At 44.0% G+C, this 19,673-nt stretch overlaps 1 protein-coding gene and 1 long non-coding RNA gene across 5 annotated transcripts; one reads left to right on the plus strand and one right to left on the minus strand.

The window, feature by feature from the left end:
- Nucleotides 1-4,594: 4,594 nt before the first annotated feature.
- SLITRK5 (SLIT and NTRK like family member 5) lies at nucleotides 4,595-11,305 on the minus strand. 4 transcript variants are annotated; one of them, XM_062194035.1, is made up of 3 exons: nucleotides 11,221-11,305; nucleotides 10,596-10,634; nucleotides 4,595-7,991 (listed from the first exon to the last, which is right to left on the minus strand). In XM_062194035.1, exon 3 carries the CDS (start codon nucleotides 7,981-7,983, stop codon nucleotides 5,068-5,070), a length of 2,916 nt encoding a protein of 971 aa, XP_062050019.1. In that variant the 5' UTR covers nucleotides 7,984-7,991; nucleotides 10,596-10,634; nucleotides 11,221-11,305; the 3' UTR covers nucleotides 4,595-5,067. The 4 variants fall into 4 exon arrangements, with proteins under 4 accessions (XP_062050019.1, XP_062050020.1, XP_062050021.1 ...); XM_062194036.1 differs by lacking the exon at nucleotides 10,596-10,634 and having other exon boundaries at nucleotides 11,221-11,303; XM_062194037.1 differs by lacking the exons at nucleotides 10,596-10,634; nucleotides 11,221-11,305 and adding an exon at nucleotides 10,653-10,689.
- An 879-nt stretch (nucleotides 11,306-12,184) lies between these two features.
- LOC133761596 (uncharacterized) lies at nucleotides 12,185-19,282 on the plus strand. Its single transcript, XR_009866188.1, has 3 exons — nucleotides 12,185-12,413; nucleotides 12,514-12,675; nucleotides 18,939-19,282. It is a non-coding gene; the product is annotated as an uncharacterized LOC133761596 (long non-coding RNA).
- The last annotated feature ends 391 nt before the right edge of the window (nucleotides 19,283-19,673 follow it).

Raw genomic sequence — 19,673 nt, forward strand, 5'->3', positions numbered from 1 at the left:
ATACAATATTTCTTTATGTTCACTGATAGAGATGGTTAATTAAAAAAAAAAACTCATTGGAAGATTTCCATCAATATAGTCCTATGAATGTCTTCTTCTATAAAATGACTTTCCTAATACACAATAAAAACATATCTGACATACTTAGCATTGTGCAATATATCATTACATTTTTATTTTTGACAGTGAATAGAACAAAAGACAGTCCAATTATTCCATATTTGCATTATATCAATTCTCTATGAAATATTTGTAGTTTGATCTTCAAAAGTTTTTTTTATAAGAAGTAATCTAAATCACTCAAACTTAATTAGGGTTAAATATTTTTCTTTTAAAAACTGAGTACAAAAATTATTCATTTACTAGTACTTGTATAATTACCATGAGAAATATCTGACCTATGTCTTTAAGCCAAATGGTCTGCTAAACACAATCAAAGAAAAAAAAATATGACATTATTGTCACAAACATTTATATTACATCACATTCTTTCCTTTCCCCCAATCTTACATTCCTGAAGCATGAAGGTATAATCTGAATTCCTTAAAATTTTTCAAATAGAGCCCTGGACAAAAGCTGTGTCTGCAATCACCGCTTTATAATCCATCTGTTATTGTTTGACACATAAATGTTAAATATACTTATGGCAACATATATGGGTACTGTAGTTATAGAGGCATTAAATTGAATTAACATTAACAACAAATAAGTACAATTGTCAAATGCAATATTAATGGTGACAAATTTTGTTTGGATGTAGATGTTAGCTAACATTTTTTAGGCACATGACTTATGTCTATCCAACTAGTTTAACTTATTAATATATTTGTACTTGTAAATAACGGAGAACTTCAAGTGGTTTGAGGGACATTATTCATAAATTAATTAGTTAAACTGATAGCACCTTAATTACCATTTTCACAACATTTTATTCTCTTTGCTAATCAGTCAGCTAAATGGGCTGGATTCTATGGTTGAATTATATTCCTTCGATATTTCTGCTTCCTCTTTAGTGTACATGTTTCCATGCCTGCAAACATCTTAATCTAGTGTAACAAAAACATATTTCCAAATGAATTGGGAGCATATTTGTGGCCTACTTTGGGAACAATCTACTGAGCTCTTGAAATTAAATAACCAATGGGTTCTTTTTTTTTTTTAGCATTTCAACAAAAGGACTAAACCTTTCTCACTTTTTTCCTCCTCAGATAAAATGAAGAACAAAGACAGGAAAGAAAGGAAGGAGAAAGGGAGGAGATACAAAGAAAAAGGCAGAGGGTCAGAAATAATGAGTGGAGAAAGCAGATCAGATTAATTTGAATAATTTTCCAGAAATGTAACATATTAACAAAGAACTGATGTGTAACAGAAGCAAATGAAATCTTAGATTAATCTGTATTCTTAAATTGTAACCTGTTTCACATGATGTGTAGGCGTTCTTCTTAGACACTAGGATGATTTTCCTACTGGGGTTGAGGGAACAGGGAAGAATAGACTCAGGTACTCAAAACAGTTGCCAACACCTTCTACTTCCCGTGTATAATGGTCAGAATTTTGCCTAACCCAAAGATGTATTCCAAGTGGGACTTTTGTGCTGACCCTGTTTATCTCATAAGCTGGACCAACAGTACCTGGAAATGACTTTGTATACTGCCGTATAAATTATCCACATTTACATGGAATATGGTTATTTTGTCTAGGGATAATTTAAATATTCACACTAAATCCTTAGAGATAAAAATAATAGTTTGTAATATCTACCTGGAAATACAGTTATTTGAGATTATGTAACATACCAAATAAAAGTCACAAAGAATAAGCTTTAGTTTGCATCCAAATTTTAACTGATGCCTGAAATATTATATATTGTTGTTCCCCAAAATACTGTGGAGAGAATCTGCAAGACTGCTTAGTCCAATCATATACCATTGATTAATCAATATAATTATTTACTCAGTGAACAACCTGAAATATTAAAAATCAAAATTTCAAATGCGCACAAGTTGTGTTCTGCCTATGTTAATACCCTGGTAGGAGGCCATGTATATGGAGAAAAATAATTCATTTTTAATTCTGTACAGTTTCATGATTCTGACATGACATGGTAATTTTCCCTTCAAGTTTATCAGAGACAGGATGATTTCACTTTTTATCTTCTTACTCTACTTGGGAAAATATGTTATATATCAGAAGTAATCTATATTAATAAATCATGTAATTGTTATTTTTGTGATTAAAAAATGTTGGACACCTAAGAAAGTGTAAAAATAAAATAACCTATGGAATATATGTGACAAGATCAATGAAATGGTGTTGGTTTGAAAATAATAAAACATTATAAATCTTTGAAAATTACACCAATGAACTTTCTTTGGAAATTACCTGAACTGTCCACAACTATGTCTTTAATTTCATGTACTTATTTCAATTGTTAAGATTAGGAAATTAAGAAACGAATCTTAGGTAACCTGGAGGAATCCACATTGCATTAATACCTTATCATTTAAAAAACACTGTCATGTCTATATGTAATAATATTGAGGAAATAACACTGACATTGTAAAAGAAAAAAAGTAATTCTCAACATGAATAAAAATTAATAGCAATCCCAATTGTCAAGTGAAATGCTAGTATTTATTCATTTTTTTCTCCCTAATCCTGGGTCTAAAATTGAGGAAGTAGATGAAGTGCAAAAGATACTCTTTTTTTTATGACAGTATTATGGAATTATTAAACTTATTCCTTTCCTCTCTGAAGAAACATTTGGAAGGGAAACTATTGCAAAGAATACGGATAGCTTACCATACTTGGTCAACGTAGCATTACAATTAAAAAAATTTTTTTTTATAATTCCTCAGGGAAACTGATACCACCTGTTCAATCTGAATTCAAACAGTTACTGTCAATTTACTCATGGGTGAATGCTGCCTCTTTGTGGCAGAATGCCATGGAAATTGTTCCTTAAACACAAAGTTCATGAACAGCCTTTGATATTTTACCCATTCTAAGGAAGATGAGGTGGGCATTCACCAGTAACAACACAGTACATGGCCCTTTCGATTTCAGATTCGTTCAAATGTTCCTTATCCTGAAGAACTAATCTACATTAACTGCCAAAGAGGAGATTCAGTTATACCCACCAGCATGTTGAACAATTAGGTTACCAACCAACTTCAGATAATGTATCCATCATACTTGTTGAAAGTAGTTTGACACAAGATATGGAAGTTATGGAAAAGTACAGGCTGAATAAATAACACTGACATGACAAAATACATAATACTGAGAGAAAAACGAATGTGCAATATATCACTTACCATGCTCCGTGTATTAGATGAATACTTCAGTAGGGAAGCAACGTATACAGTTAAAATATCATTAATAAACACGTTGCGTGATGCATTCAGAAAAAAAATATACTTCCCTGGACCAATAGAGGCATAAATTAGACATATGTACATTTTAAGATTTTTTATAAGTGGGGGAGATCTTTTTCTATTAGGAATACAGTTTAGCTCCTAGTTCTTAAATTGTTAATAACTGGAATCCCATCAATCACACATAGCTAGAACTTTTACACCTTAAGTAATCATTACTTCAATCCCTCATATTTGACATAGTTATCAAGTGTTTATTCAGAAACTATTTAAAAAAATTACATGTGCTGGGATACATATGAGACTGTAACAACAGTAGCCCCATCTTACAGAGATCCTGTTTGTCCTTAGCATCACTGCTTGCTGCCCAGAGGGATAACCACATTGTATAGAGAGACGTGTACAGTCCATCATTTGGTCTTCTGAGGTGCCAGTACACGTGGATCTGTACAAACGCAACTGGGTTTGGTTAAACAATCAGAAACTCGGCTACAATAGTAGTCAAATCAACACATCATTTTGGTTCACTAATAAAAATACTTTGATGTCTTCTCTAATAAAACCAAAAACTTGCACACAATTCTCACTGGAATGGCCCGAATAATTGCCCTATTTTTTTTCTTTTATACATTAGGATACAGTCAGCCTTGTTTTGTTTTAATTTTTAAATTACAGATCCAATTGGGGTGGGTTGCATTGGCTTTTAACGATTTTGCCATTAACAGCTCCACATTTTTAATGATTTAAAATGCCTTTCTGGTATCACTCGGGTTTTGGAAATGCAGCTCCTAATACAATGCGACACCTCTGCAAAAAAAACCATAGGCTAAATAGTGAAGGAAAGAGGAATGCTAAATGTGCATATAAAAATAGGTGCTACAATAAAATATTTGTATATTTCATCAATAAGTTATTTTGACTAATCAATTATGGATCATATAGCTCTGTAAATTTTAATGATTTGTCCACATCTATAGTGATCCTTTTCAGGATCACAATTTTTTTTTTTTGTTTATCGTTGTTTTGTTTTTGTTTTTAAATTCAAATGTCCAGAATGCATACAAACACATCCTTTAAAAACAAAGGAGAGGAATGAGCGGGGAGGAGGAGGAAGGGGAGGGGGAAGAGAGAGAGAACAAACTTCCTGTTAAAGTTGGGGTGTGCTAATCTCTCTGCCAAAGCCATTTAGACCCACCCATGGCTTAGAGGAGGAGAATGGGGGGTGGGGTGGGAGTGGGGTGGGGCGTGGTGCGGTGCGGCAAAGGGAGAGAAAGAGGAGGATCTGCGCGCTGCCACCGTCCACCTCGCTAAAGCACTTCCAGCACGACCGAGACCCTCTGCTCCCGCCCACGCAGCAAGAGAAAACGTGACGGACCCAATTTACACAAATGTTTCCCACGTGTAAAACAAACAGGAAAAAAAAAAAAAAAAAGACCAAAAAAAAAAAAAAAAAACTGCACACCCTTTCAGTTATCTTCCGCCGAAGCTGAGAACCCTGTGCCAAGGCACTTCGCCCTAAACGTTGAGACGGCACGGCTCATCACGCGTGTGCACCGTGCGCGCGTCCGCTTTGCTCGCTTGCTCGCGTTTTGCTTTGTCGCGTTTGTTCTGTTGCAACGCAAAGCGCTCCGAGAAGGGGGTGGGGGGTGGGGAGGGTGGGGGTGGGAGTGGGAGTTTCTTTGCTTGTTCGTTAGAACTGGCTGAATGTGGTCTGTTTTTCCAGCACTTCGAGGTAGTCCGGCTCAACGTTTAGTTTTGCTTTTAACTCCAGATACTCGTTCCGGTTGGGTTCTACAAAGACAGCACTCGGGGGGCTGTAGAGCACCGGTTCCCGCAGCCGGCTGTCCCCCGCCCCCGGGTGCAAATACTGGTGGGGCCGCCGCAAGTCATAGTTGGGGGAGAAGGTGTACGCAGCCGGGCTGCACGGGAATTTGGGATATTCCGGGAGGCTGTTGCCGGCGGGGGTGGTGGAGCAGTGTTTCTCTGGTTCTAAAATGCCCCTGTAAAAGCGGTCGGCGTCCTGCACCGGCGACAGCAGGTCCTCCCGGGGCTCGATGGTGCTGACGCTGTAGGCGGGGCTCCGCAAGTGGTGGCTTTCCCGCCTCTCCTCGTCCCCCGGCTGCAGCTGCAGCTGCGGCGGGGGCGGGGGCTGCGGCTGCGGCTGCGACTGCGGCTGGGGCAGCAGCGGCGGTGGCGGCGGCGGCGGCGGCTGCTGCAGGTGGTGGTTGCCGCCGTAGGTGACCTTGAGCTCGTGCAAGTCTTTGTAATCCTCCACCGAGTTGCCCTCCCGCGAGCGGTAGATGGGGTTTTTGCACATGTGGCCCAGAGGGTGCGGGATGTACTCGTACACGTGGCCCGCGGGCGTCTTCACCTTGGGCAGCGCCGGGCCGCGGTGGTGCACGTGCGCGTGGGGGTGGCCGCCCGCGCCGCCGCCGCCGGCCCCGCCGCCGCCGTACACGCTGTACTGCATGTTGAAGGAGCTCACGTCCGAGTTGTTGGTGCTGGTGTGGTCGCTCTGGCTCTTCTTCCGGCGCTTCATGACCAGCACGAAGAGCCCGGCGGCCACGAAGACGGACATGATAAAGACCAGCAGCAGGCTGAGGATGAGCACGGACAAGGGCACCGACGACGCCCCTCCGCCCGCGCCCAAGCCCGCGGGCGCCCCGGTGCCGTTGAAACGCACGGCGGGCGTGGTCACCGCGCCGGTCCTCGCGGGCCCCTGGATGGAAGAGGGCGTGGGCGTGGAGACCACCACGTCCGAGTGGTCCGGGCACAGCAGCTCCGATTTGATGGCGCGCATGTCCGTCTCTGCGAACTTCTTGGGCGCCTTGCAGATGACCTCGTCCACGAGGACGCCCGCCTTGAGCTGCTCGACCCACAGCTTCAAGCCCACCACGTCGCAGGTGCAATCCCAGGGGTTGTCGTGCAGGTCGATCTGGATGAGGGACTTGAGCTGGTCCAGGACTCCGCTCACCGGCAGGGAGGCAAAGTGGTTACTCCGCAGGTTCAGCCGCAGGAGGGTGAGGCCCGAGAAGACGCCCGCGGGCATGGCCTGCAGGAGGTTGTTGTTCAGGAAGAGCAGCTGCAGGTTTGGCACCGGGTCGAAGGTGCCGGCCTGGATCTCGCGGATGAGATTGTACTGGAGGAAGAGATACTGCAGGCTCTGCAGGCCGAAGAACAGCTCCGGGCTCAGCCTCTCGATCCGGTTGCCGTTCAGGTAGAGGCGCCGCAGGTTGGCAAGGTCCCCGAAGGCGCGGTCCTGGATCACCGAGATGCGGTTGTTGCCCAGGTGCAGGAGGTCCAGCCCCGTGGCCTCCAAGAAGTCTGTCCTGCGCACGACGGCGATGTAGTTCTCCGTCAGGTACATTTTCTTGGGATTATAGGGCTTGGGCTGCAGCTCGGCGATGCTCTCGATCTTGCGCTCCTGGCAGTTCACGTTGAGGCCGAGATCCGAGATCTGCAGGTTGCAAGTGCACGCGGTGGGACACTCCAAAGGCACCGGGGATTTGGTCTGGTAGGCGATGCTGGGGCCGTAGTTGCCATAGCCCAAGTCCTTGGAGGGCTGCCTAGAAGTGGGGCGCACCCTGGGCTTGTTGGGCTGGCGGGTCCCTTTAGGGGGCTTCAAAGGGGGTTTGTAAACAGCAGAGGAGGAGGTGGCCACCGAGTTCACCGAGGCCGGGGTGGTGTGCAAGTACCCCGTGGTGCTCAAAGGCGTCTGCGGCCTCATCTCATAGTCGGAAATAAGTTTCCTGGGGCAAAGCTCCTGCTTGGATACCTCATCCAAGTCCCTGCCGTGCAAGCGGAAGGGGGTCTCACAAACCACATCCCCCACCAGGGCCGAGTAGGAGATGCTGTCCAACCAATCCTTGAGGGAGATCAGCTCACAGGAGCAATTCCAGGGGTTTTCCTCCAGCTGTAACTCCACGACTTTATCCATGTGCTGCAACAGCCCCACGTAGGGCAGCAGTTTCAGCCGGTTCCCCCGCAGGTCCAAGTGCGTTAAGGGCACAAAACGGAAAAGATTGTTGGGTAAACTGGACAAGAGATTGTCATTGAGGATGAGCACCTGCAACAAATGCAGCTTCGCAAAAGCACTGGGCTCAATGACGCTGATGTAATTGTAATCGACCTGTAGGTACTCCAGGTTCTCCAAGCCAAGGAACGTGTCATCCCGCAGAAGTTCCAGTTTGTTGTTGTTCAGATGCAGCCTCCTCAAACCCCGCAGCCCATGGAAAGCCCCAGTCTCAATGTCCTGGATAACATTGCTCCCCAGGTGCAGAATTGAAGCCCCGGTGTAATTGACAAACTCATTGGGATAGAGACGGTTCAAAAGGTTTCCAGACAGCAAGAGGTGGTAGACAGGGAACCGCGGAGGGCTGATTTCAGAGAGACTGATGATACCCCGGTTCTCACAGCTCACAGTTAAAACGCCGTCCTTTTCCTCACAAGGACATGCATTGTCACAGATTTCCCCATAATAATCGATGGTTTCTGCACACGAGAGGACGAGAGATGTTACAGCAAACGCTAGAGTCTGCAGCATCCAGCTATGCATTTTTCTGTGAAGGTCCTGCTCCAAAGTTACTGGGGGGCAGCAAGTGTGCATTTTACCTCCTGCAAGGGAGAGAGGGAACAAGGAGACAACAGAACATGACAAAAATTTAAGGGATTACGAGTCTCTCTCTTGGTAGGATTTTCTCTGAAACCCAGGAGGGCCGGTGAATGACAACCCTCCCCGCCATCTCCCAGTGGATCAGCCACATTCTCCAGACTTTATTAAAATCTGATACTCATTTTGATTTAAAGGTTGATTCCATTTTCTTCTAATAAGCACGCTGCAAATGTGTGGCTCCTTACAACATCAGGGCAGATAAAGTCCCACGTTGGTGTTTGCCTCCACTGCCCCCCCCCCCTTTTCAAAACCAACCCATAAATATACATAAAATGGCTGTCAGTTCAGTCTCATGGTTCTAATTTAAGAGAAAAGAAGCACCATTTTACAAGGCTCCCCTCACCTAGATCCAGCCTTCACCCCCACCCTCCCCAACTCCTTTCTTTCGGAACCTCTTCAGTTAATAGTTCACCATGGAGGTCTCCCATCTTCACAGAATTGAAGGCAAGGAGCCAGAATACCTGGGCTACTTTCAGATCATCGCCCAGAAATGCCAGGGTGGCAACCTAAAGAATACTTTTCCAGGCAAAAAAGGATGAAGAATGCATTGAAAAGGAGCCAGAAGCAGCTCTTAAATCACCAATTGTCTTCGGAAGCTTTGAGTAAGGAGGAAGAAAAAAAGAAGAGGAAGAGGGCGTTCGCTTTGATGGTGGACCTCACTACCACGCTATTAAGCACATCAGCGTCCTAATTGCTCGCACGGTGCCACTTAGCAGCGCTTCCCCGAGAGCGCCCTGCGACGACTTCTCTTCATTGATCATGTCAGCGACGCCAGCAAACTGCATCTTTAAGCCACTGAAACGCTTCTGCACGGTGGATTACAAAAGAACTCGGCGAAGGAAATCTGCAGTCTCGGAACGCCGCCGTTACCTTGAGTTGCAAGAGGACGCTCCTAGCATTTACCCGGAATCAGCTCAAAGTAAACCGAGGACCGGCGCCAAAGCCTGCCTCACCTCGGCCCCGCTTCTGTTTCTCACGGTATGCAAAGCTAACCCTAGGAATTAACAGCATCGGGACTGAGAACCACCTCGCCAGCACTCCCATCTTTGGAGTTGCTTATTACATTTAATTGTCAATGCTGCCCCCCCCCCCCACTTTTTTTTTTTTTTTCATCAGGGGAAGGGCGGCTGGACTGATTAGGAGGCAAAACAGAGGGTGGAGAACAGTAAGTGCATGGGTCAGTGCTTTAATATCCGAATTTCACCTCCCCTGCCCCCCTCCAAGGAACCCATATGACACCCCCTCCCCTTTTTTCTTTTTTGTCCCCTTGCAAGCTGCCTTCCACTTGTGGTCCACAGCACCACTCTCAAAGGAGGGACCTACATGGAGCGAGTGTGTGCGTGTGAGTGCGGGTGTGTTGGCGAGCGGGGCCGCGTGCGGGCTGGGAGAGTGGGGGTGGAGGCTGAGGGGGGGGCTGGCATTTGATGGAGACGCCGGGTTTTGGGAGCCACTGCCTATTCTCCAGCCAGCCTCGCCTTCTTCATGGCCACCGGCGTCTGATGTCGAATCGTAAAGCCCACACGGAAATCGAGCCGCTTCCGAGACAGGGGTTCGAGCCTGGAGACCGCGCTCTGGGTCACTCAGGTCCGCGTGTTGGGCAGCGCTGCCCTTCACCACGCCAAGAGCGCACGGGTGCCCAAGAGCCCCTCACGTGCGGTCCAGACGGATGAGGACCACCGTGTGAACACCTCCCCGGAGGCATCCCCGACCTCCCCGCACAGCGGTCGACAGCTCCCGGCTTTGGCTTCAAAGCCGCAACACCAGCCCCGAGGAAAGCGAAACGTTTACCTTGGAATTTCGTTTCTCCACTGCTTCCAATCTGCACAGCCATTCAGCGGCGCGGGGCGCCCTCCCCCGCCCTGCCCGTGTTCCCCGCCCCCACTCACCCCCCAACCCCGGCTGAGAACCCATTGCAAATTGTGTCCAGCCGGTGTGCAACTCCGGCGTTTACAACTTTAATTCAGTTCTGGTTCGCCTGGGTTGCAGAGCTTCCCCTCTCACCCCATTCCCTTTCCCTTCCTCCTTGCCATCAAAGGAGAACGAATATTTGAGAAAATAAAGTTGAATGAGCCGGGGAAGGCTGACATGCTGACTGGGAAAAGCACCTGCGATGTAAATTTGCGGGTGCGCTCTACCTTCTCAAAGGATCAGTTTTTTTTTTCCCCCTCCTCTCTTTCTCTCTCTCTCTCTCTCTCTTTTTTTTTTTTTCTGGAGAGCGGGGGCGGGGGACTGTATCTGTTCTCCCCCAAAGAATTCAGACCCCGGATCTCCGCCCTGCACAGCGCTGCACGGAGCAGCATGGGGCCGCTCGGGCTACAGCCAGACACCCAGGCCGGACCCGCGGCTCCCGGCACAGCTGCTCCAACGGCCGCCCAGGCAGAAGCACCCGGAGTTCCAGGACGCGAGGCTCCCCTCCCCCACCCCGCCCCAAAGAGAAGGAAGGGAAAAAGGGAGGCAGGAGGGGAGGGAGGAGAGGGGAAGCAAGCCACCCCGCCGCACGCACAGACACACGCGAGCCTCTTTTGCAAAGTAAACGGCAGACTTACCCCGTCTCACGTCTCCGGGGCCCACTCATGATAGCCACCCTTAAAAAAAAAAAATACCTCTTCGGGGTGTGCTCTGGCTTCCTGAAGCCCAGGCTGGGCGAGCAGGCGGCGAGCAGTGCGGTCCCAGCGGCGGAGCCCAAGAGGCGCCCGGACGCCGCCAGCCCCCGGGGCCGCCGCCGCGGTGGCGACGACCGCGGGTTCCGGGGCTCCCCCAACGGCTCTCCCCGGCGCTCTCCGCGGTAGTCGGAGCGGGCAGCGGGGTTGGGGGGGTGCGGGGAGGGAGCGCGGGGGGCGATCGCGAGCGGTGGGATGGGAAGGGAGGGGGAGGGGGCGGCGGAGGACCGGCTGAAGAGGCGCCTCGCGGTAGGGGCTGGGAGCTGAAGCCGGGCGGGGTGCGGAGGGGGAGAAGCTGCCGGGAGGGGAGGCGCGGAGCGGGAGGAGGGGGACGCCGCCAGGGCAGCCTGGCCCCGCCGGCCCTGCCAACGTGACGGCCGGGCTGGCCGAGCGCTCCAGACCGCTCGCACCCCGGCGCCCACCCTCGCCTCAGCGCGACCGCGGGGTCCCCGGCACCCTCGGCTGCACCCCCTCAGCCCCTGACTCGCACCCCCACCGGGCGGGTACTTACAGTTCCCATCTGCAGAGGGGGGCAACTTTCTCCAGGCCAGCAGTGGCCGCCGCCGCCGCCCCCTCCAGCCGCCCGGGGCTTCACGCACCCTCCGGCCTGGGTTCGCGCCTGCCGGCCGGCCAGCCAGCCCTCCCCTCCCCCCCTGCGCTCGCCTCCTCGCCGTCTTCACCACATTCCCCCCTGGTCAGTGGCGCACGCCCAGGGCCGAGCCAGAGGGAGCGGGGCGCGAGGAGGGTGTGCATGCATCGCCCGCCTTCTTCTTGCAGCGCACGCTGTACATGGTAGTGAGGGGGCGAGCGAAGGTGGCACCGGCCCCTCAGCTGCTCCCGCGGCGGCGGCGGCTGCGGCTGCTGCGCGGTCCTCCGCCCCCCGCGCAGCGGCGACCACCGCGCTGGGATCCCGCCGCCGCTCTCCCTCTCGCGGAGCGGCGGCCGCGGCCCCCTAGTTAGAATTCGAACGGCTCCCGCATTCTCCTGACGGTTTCATTGCTCCGGGCGTTTGCAGGCTTTTTTGTTTTTTGTTTTTTCCTTTTTAAAAATTATTATTCCTCCGTCCCTTCCCTAGCTGCGGCGCCCGGTCGTCATTATTCGGAACTCTTTATCTCCGACATCCTTTGGGGTGCCTGGGGAGTGAGGGGGCAGGGACAGCGTTGTTCTACGCCTGTGGCGTGTCCTGGCCGCCCGGAGGTTCTAAAAAAAAAAAAAAAAAAAAAACTCCTCAGAGAAAGTCGCGTCTTCCCCGGAGCCGGCGCTGAGGGGCTGGCGACGCGGTAAGCATGGCCGGGGATCCCTGAGGCGTCTGCTCCGAAGCGGGTGCAGGGCCCCGTCCGGTGCACTTGTTTATTGTCGCGCCTCTGGCGCGAGCCAAGCTGCAGCAGACATGATGGGCCCCGGGCGAAGCGGGCGCGCGGTGGCCGATAGATGGCAGCCGCGGGCGGAGACGTCCTTCGGCTCCAGCGGCGCCGCCGGAGCCCCCGCGCGGATGGCACATTCGGGGGAGATGGAGGAGTCTTGCACGGTGTACGTGGTGCGAGCGTGGCGCCGTGCAGTCCTCAGACGGAGAGAGGGAGGAGTGGTGAGAGCCCGGCCGGTGCCAGGCTCGGTGGTGGCCAGGGGCGGCCGAGGTCAGCCCTGGTCAGCTCGCCTGCCTTCCTCCTGTCTTTCAGTCGAACGCAGCCCGGGCTGCTGGCTCAGGTACACGCTGGAAAGGACCCTGGAGGAGGGAGTGGCTCATCTGAGCTGCAAACAGGGGCGCTACTTTTAAAAAAAAATTGTTTTGAATTACGTTTTATAGGTGCGTCCGGGCAATACCAGGAAGTGTGAACGACTTTCGGAAAGAATGTGAATAATTTGGTGTGCGCTGGAAAGCCGGGAAGCCCCTGGATACAAGCAGTGTCGCTAGAAAGCCAGTTTGCTGAAGAGCCACCTGCTAAACTCCACTAGTGTCGTCACTACGGTAAGTATTCCCAGATCTCTCCGTGAAAGCCGAAGCCTTCCTCCCCAAAGGGGGTCTTCACGTTCAAAAGACAGGTTTTCAGTGTTTGGGATGTTAGACCTGCAGCCCAGCCCAGGCGTAGAAGAAAAGTTGATCCCGGAGTAGACTTCGTGTCCCTGTGCCTGCTCTTTTGACAAGTGTAGTTTCACCACGGAAATACGTTTTATCGTTTTATTTTGGAATTAAGTATCTTAAAAGTAATGGATATGACGTCATTTTTACTGATTTGATCCTGTGGTTATAGAGTCCTGATTACCTATGAATAGAGGTTTTGAGAGTAGTTTTTACAGCCACAGAAACACATCTTTCCAGTTAATCTATATACTTGTATGTTGAATTGGAAGAGTTTATCTAGAGGTGGTGACCATTTCAGTCTCCTGAGGTTTTGCAACAGTTTTTTTAATTTCTTGTGCAAATATTTTAGCTAAGCCATAGATATTTTATTTGGAAACAATTTTGCTTACCTTTGAATCTTGTTCAAGGAAGAGGGAGAAAAGTAATTTGTAATATGCAATGATGAAGCTAAAATCTTACAGTAGAAATTACTGATAAATTTAGAAACCTTTGACCTAGGAATGCTAGCCATTGGCTACAGGTATATTATTACAGACACACACAACCTAGACTTCACACCCAGAAGGATTGTTTCTGTATTTTCCTCTTGGTCATTATCTTCTAATAGGATACAAACATTTTAGGGAATGCTTTTATACTTTCAAAATTAAAAATGCAATATGAAAATTTACAAATATGTATTAACCACAGGTAGAATCCTTTGTTATGTAAATGTTTAATAGTATCAGAAACATGGTATTCAATGTTGATGAACTCTAAAGAAGTTCTGAAAGATCATGCAATTTTAAAATTATTGGACTACTCAAAATAGCTAAAGTATGACTACTTTATTTTAGTCCTTAAATCTTCACAACTGAATTCAGAGTTTAGTTTCTGATTTTATATGATTGTTGTTTGAAATATTTAGTGAACTAATTTTGCCAAATGATACGTGTTGAATTAGCTGTTTATAGATGTGTTTGAAACACACTGATATTCCAGATTACCTCTTGTATTTCCATTGGTTAAATGATGAAAACTTCCTGTCATTAACTCAGAATTAAGGATGCCTTGTGAAGCCACCATTGCCTTTTACCACTAGGTGGCCCTAGAAACTGCTCTGGAGGAAAATGAATTTTGATAAGACCTCTGTGCCAGGAAAAGACCCAAATAAAAGAATTTAGGAGGGAAATCATCTTAGAAACAAGGAAAAGCCTCATTTATAAATAAGAGTAATTCTCTTTGCATTGAATTTCGACTGCTTCCTTGAAAAGATACAATGAATCTTGTAACAGTGATCAAATTTGAGCCAATATTTTTTATTGACAAGAACAAACATATCTATATTTTGGGCTACACTAAGCAATATGTAGTCATATGATGTGCAGACATGCTTTCATACAATACTCTCAAGTACAAAAAGTGGTTACATAGACACGTTTTGCCACCAGAAAATGAAATTGTTGATCAAATAGGTTTCAGCTGAATTAGGCTATTAATAGTAGATTAAAGTTTTTGATAGAGTTGAATTTGAAAAGCTAAAAATATTTCTCCAGGCTTTTGTGGTATTAAAAGTATTTCACAAGCTCGTTATCATCATAAATCCACATAATTGTCTGAAAACATATTTGGTAATGAAGAGTGGTCATAATTTGAAACTTGTGTATTAAGATTTAAGATCAAGGCATAGACAGCAAATTTTTCATTTAAATGTATTTCTTAAAATAGCTAACTATATTTATTTATTACTGTGTGATATCCTTAGTGTATTAAAATGTCAAGAATTATAGCCCTTCATGAAGCAATTTAGTGTGGATTATAAACAAGGAAATTCTTTGGTGATAATTGTGAGGTTTTAATAGTATTGATTGGCAGCATCCAAGAAATCTTAAGCCAGTAGATCTTTCATTTCTTTTTGTTAGCCTAACTGATGAGTTAAGATTATGGAATTTTCTTGCTAGATTTGAATCCTCTAAACTTAGATATAATACATTACTTTTGTGATACCAGTGGGTATGAAATCTGTATAGACTAACAGCGAATGACATATTTTTAGACCGCAATTAAAGAATGTATGTCTTAAAAGTCTTTAAAATTCAAATTATATAACCTGTTTATCTCTAAAAAGGAGTAAAGTAAAAGTTTCTCCTAGAGGGATAAAATGAGCCATCATTTACCATTTTTTCTATTTACAATGACTGATCTGAGTAACTGTATAGTTTGGGTCTCTGACCAGTGTGATACATTTGGAATTGCAGCAATCAAACATATAATGTAGTGATTGAGATTAATTTATTGAGTTATAGATTTAATTAATTACTTACAGTCTTTGAAATATGATCTTGGAAGCAAAACAGAAAGCTCTCTATAAAATAGGCAGTTTTCTTCTTCACTGCATGCAATTCTTTGTACACACAGTGATGTTTTTGATAGAACTATATATTAAACATCCTCTTTGGAGGACCGATTGAGCATATCTACCAAAATCTAAAATGTATATATATATGAACAATTACTTTTCAAGAAAGTAGCCTGAAGGTATACCAAAGTAAAATGTATGAAACTATATGTATGAAAATATTCATTGTGACAGATGCTTGCATTTGAAAATGATTAAAGACAGACTGTCTGATTAAACAAAAAAAGGGGTATGCACTTTGGAATACCCTTCTATCTTATGTAACAGTATATATAGGAATACTATCCTACCATTATGAATAGTGTATTTAGCATCACCTATATACCCTAGAAAGAGTGAGGGAGGGAGGAAAAAAAGGGTGGAAGAAATGTATTCTTTCTGAAAAAAATACAGATGCAAATTCAGTAGTGGTGGCTATGTTTGAAATAAGAGATTTTTGAGCAGGATAGAGATTTATACTTCATCTTGTACACTATCTTTTAGTGTCAGTAATTTTCAAGTTATATACACACTTCCAATAAAAATTAAAAAAAGAAAAATGTACACTTGAAAAATAGACAGTGTTAGGAAGACTGATGTGAGAGCTGATGAAGGGTTGAAGATGACTGACTTAAAGTAATCTTCCATAGTTCTCAGAAAGGTTTTACGTTTTAGAGGACACATTGTATCAATGGAAGTACTGAATATGTTTATAAATATGAAAGTAAATTAATTAATTAATAAGAATTTAGTAACTCATATTTGACATTCAATTCTTCCAACATCAACTAATAGAATAGTGATTAATAGAAGTTAGCTAGCTTCTTTATCTGCACTATACAGAACCATGTATGTACTGGGAACATTAGTTTTGTTTGATACTGTAGTGAGTAAGGGGAAAGATCAAAATGGTTCTGTAGAGGAGATAAGTGATCTTGAAATTGTCAGTAGCAGTTCTTTACTGCTATCTGAAGGAAGATGTGTGAGTGTGTAATTGTGACATATTTTATATGTACAATCTATCACTAGACTCTGTTAGAACAAAGGCTGCTGCCATCTGGCTTATACTCACATTGAAATATGCACATTCCAGTGGAAAAAAGGCAATTTCATTATATAGCTAGATTGGCTTTTCTATGTGTTTTTCTGTTAGAGCTATGGCTCGTCTCTTGGGATTCATTGTTTTTTTTTTTTTGATTCTAACATATCTCTCTTCATTTTTAGAAAATAAGTTAAAAGAAACATCATATTATTCCTCTGTTCCCTGTGTCCTTTCTGGCTTTTCAAAGAAAAAAATTTTTCAGTTAATCATTTAAAAACAGTTTTATCACAAAAATTTCAGAGCAACTATTGCTTATATGAAAATATTCAAATTGACAATGTTATATTCAAGTTTGGCGACTGGAATCCTTCATTAAACAAGAGATCTTTTTATATATAACCTCGAATAAATAAGACTTTTCACCAGCTCTAAAACTTTAATTTTTACTGTGCTTCCCTGTTACAGACTTTTGAATTTTCCCAATTATTCCAGAGAGTTCACCATAAGTCTTTTCTCTGTCAAAAAATTCTCCCTATCCAGTCGAATCAACATTGAAGACTTGCTCATCTAAACATCCTTGTATATTATTTAGCACTTGATCTTGCACAGTGTCCAATTTCCTGCTTAACAGGGTTGTTTTCTTTGGAACTATATCATCATTCCTATTAAGAATTTTATTGTGGTTTACATCCCATCAATGGCAAAAAACAATGAGCTCCATGATAACTCTTTGTAAACACAAAATACTTATCCATTTATGATTTTATTCATTCCAGATATCTGCTTAATACCTATCATATGCTGGGCTTTATCCTTTTTATTTGAGATAGAAATAATTAGCTGATTCATATCAAGATAGTTGAATGATTACAGAGGTTTTTTTGAATTTCTGATAAGTTACCTGCATTCTGTAGTCAAAATAAATGAAATATGACAGGTAAAAATATTACTGCATCAATTACATTATTTAATAATATTTGTTATAGCATATATATGCCAGTCTTCTACAAAAGGCTGATTGGTCTATATAACTTTCTTCAGTGATGCAAATTACATGCATATATTTTGTCCACTTTGATAACCATTAGCCAGATATGGCTATTGAGCTGTTGAAATGTGGGTGGTATGAGAGGAGAACTAAAAATCCCAGTAACATTTCAATTTAATTGACTTAAATAGTCACATGTGCACAATGACTACCATATTGGATAGCACATGTCTAGGATATAAAGTCTTTAAAGACTGAAACTTTGTTTCTTGTGCAATTTTGCAATACTTTGAAAATTTAATCAATATGAACAGCTCCACTAGTAAGTAAAGATGGCAATTATGGCATCCTCGATAAATTGGTATAATTATGGTTCGTATTTGGCAAAGGGCCTGGTTTGTATTCTGCTGAGAGTTTCTATTCAGTTCTTTCTATTTGCACTCCTTTGGGGACCTCCGCTATTCTTTTTAAGATTTCAAGATGTTTTGCAGGCATTTTGAAATACTTCATTATACCCTCATTATTCCCTTATGAAGAGGGAAAGGTAGATTATTTTAAGTCAACACAATTTTATGAGAAGTTAGTGGCTTCTTATGCATAGTGAAGTACTCTGTAAGGTACCTTAATCCACTGGGTTGTTAGTAGAACTGCAAAAGAGAGTCTTGAATAGCTATTTTACCCCAGGAATATCTAGAATAGGTTTTGTGTGCTTTGACATCTGTCAGTCAGTAAAAATTTGCACTTGGACTATAGCATTCCATCTATTTTAAGCAGAAACTAGATGTTGATGCTAAGTAGTGTTTTGTAAATTAGCATAAGTAGAGTTCATACAGCAAATTATAACTACTTAATGTAAAGAATGAAAATATGGTGTCTAATTTCTATGAAAATATGGACAAATTTTATTTAAATAAAATTATACATACTTATTTGAAACAAAGATATTATAGTTTAGTAATGTCAGTCAACAAATTATTGCAATTTCTTAAGATTAAACTTTGATTTTATCTATCTAAAGTATTAGTAATACAGTTGAAATGCATTTCCAATATTAATACTTCTGTGGTCAGAATCAAATAGTTTCAAAAGGATCATTAATTAATTAAAGGTTTAAGTCCAAAATCAATAGGAAGCCATGTGGCCCAGAATATTAGGGTGGTTCTCAAAGATCTTGAATTCATTTTTTTTTTTTGGAGTTGTATTTAATTAGTTTCATTTTATTTGGAAGGCTAGGGAGAGAAAGAGATGGGGGCAGAGACAGACACACAGAGAGATCTAGCATCCTCTGATTCACTCCCCAGATTCTTGCAATAGTTAGGGTTGGGCCAAACCCAGGCCATGAGCCAAGAACTCAATCAAAGTCTCTCATGTGGGTAGCAGAGATTCAACTAGTTTAGTCATCACCTACTGTCTTCCAAGGCACACTGATATGCAATAGGAGTCTCCCACGTGGCATGCTAACTGTTACGCCGAATACCTATACCTTCAATCCACTTCTGATTCTGGTTTTATGTTAATTGTACATTTTCATTTACAAAATACCTCCACTAGGTAGATGATAACATTATTGTGCTTTTTCTCTGGTGGACCATATGATGACCATACTGGTTAAGCAAATGATGAGTATTAACCTGTAATATCAAGGACTGGCATTGTGGCATAGTGGGCAAAGCTGCCACCTGCAACATTGACATCTCAAATGGGCACTGGTTCAAGTTTCAGCTGCTCCGTTTCCAATACAGCTCCCTGATGATGGCCTGGAAAAGCAGCAGAAGAAGGTCCAAGTGTCTGAACTCCTGCCACTCATGCGGTAGACCTGGAAGAAGCTCCTGGCTTCTGCCTGGCCCAGCCATGGCTGCTATGACTATCTGGGGAGTGAATCAGTGGATGGAAGATCTGTCTGTCTGCCTCTCCTTCTCTCTCTGTAACTCTGACTCTCTAAATAAATAAATAAATAAATAAATCTTAAAATGTAATCTATTTGTTGAATTCTATATTTACTGGAGGATTATTATTATGATTATAAAATAAGCTGAAAGTGTGTCACTGTAAAAATTAAAAGAATAAGGAAGGAGGATGGAGGGTGCGAGAGTGGGCAGGAGGGAAGTTAGGGTGAGAAGTATCCCTATGCTCCTAAATCTGTATATATGACATACATGAAATTTGTTCTCCTTATAGAAATAAAAAAATTTTAAAAATGAAAAGAACAACAAAAAATGTTATATCATTGGAAGAATTATTAATTATTAATTATTAATCTTAAATTATAGGTATCAAATTACTCATTTTATCCTAAAATGTAGTTATTTTTCTTTAAAGAAATATTAATAATTGGGGCGAGCATTGGCTCAGTGGTTAAGATGCCCACATCCTGTTCCATAGTAGGAGCAGTTAGTGTCCACCACTGGCTCCTGTCTCCAACTTCCTGCTAACACACATCCTCAGAGGCAGCAGCTGATGATACAACCAGTTATTTC

Source organism: Lepus europaeus, chromosome 6 (assembly GCF_033115175.1).
Source record: "Lepus europaeus isolate LE1 chromosome 6, mLepTim1.pri, whole genome shotgun sequence".
NCBI lineage: Eukaryota > Metazoa > Chordata > Mammalia > Lagomorpha > Leporidae > Lepus > Lepus europaeus.

Excerpts from the sequence above, each read along its gene's own strand:
- SLITRK5 (XM_062194035.1), bottom strand. The coding sequence starts at position 7,983 with ATGCACACTTGCTGCCCCCCAGTAACTTTGGAGCAGGACCTTCACAGA.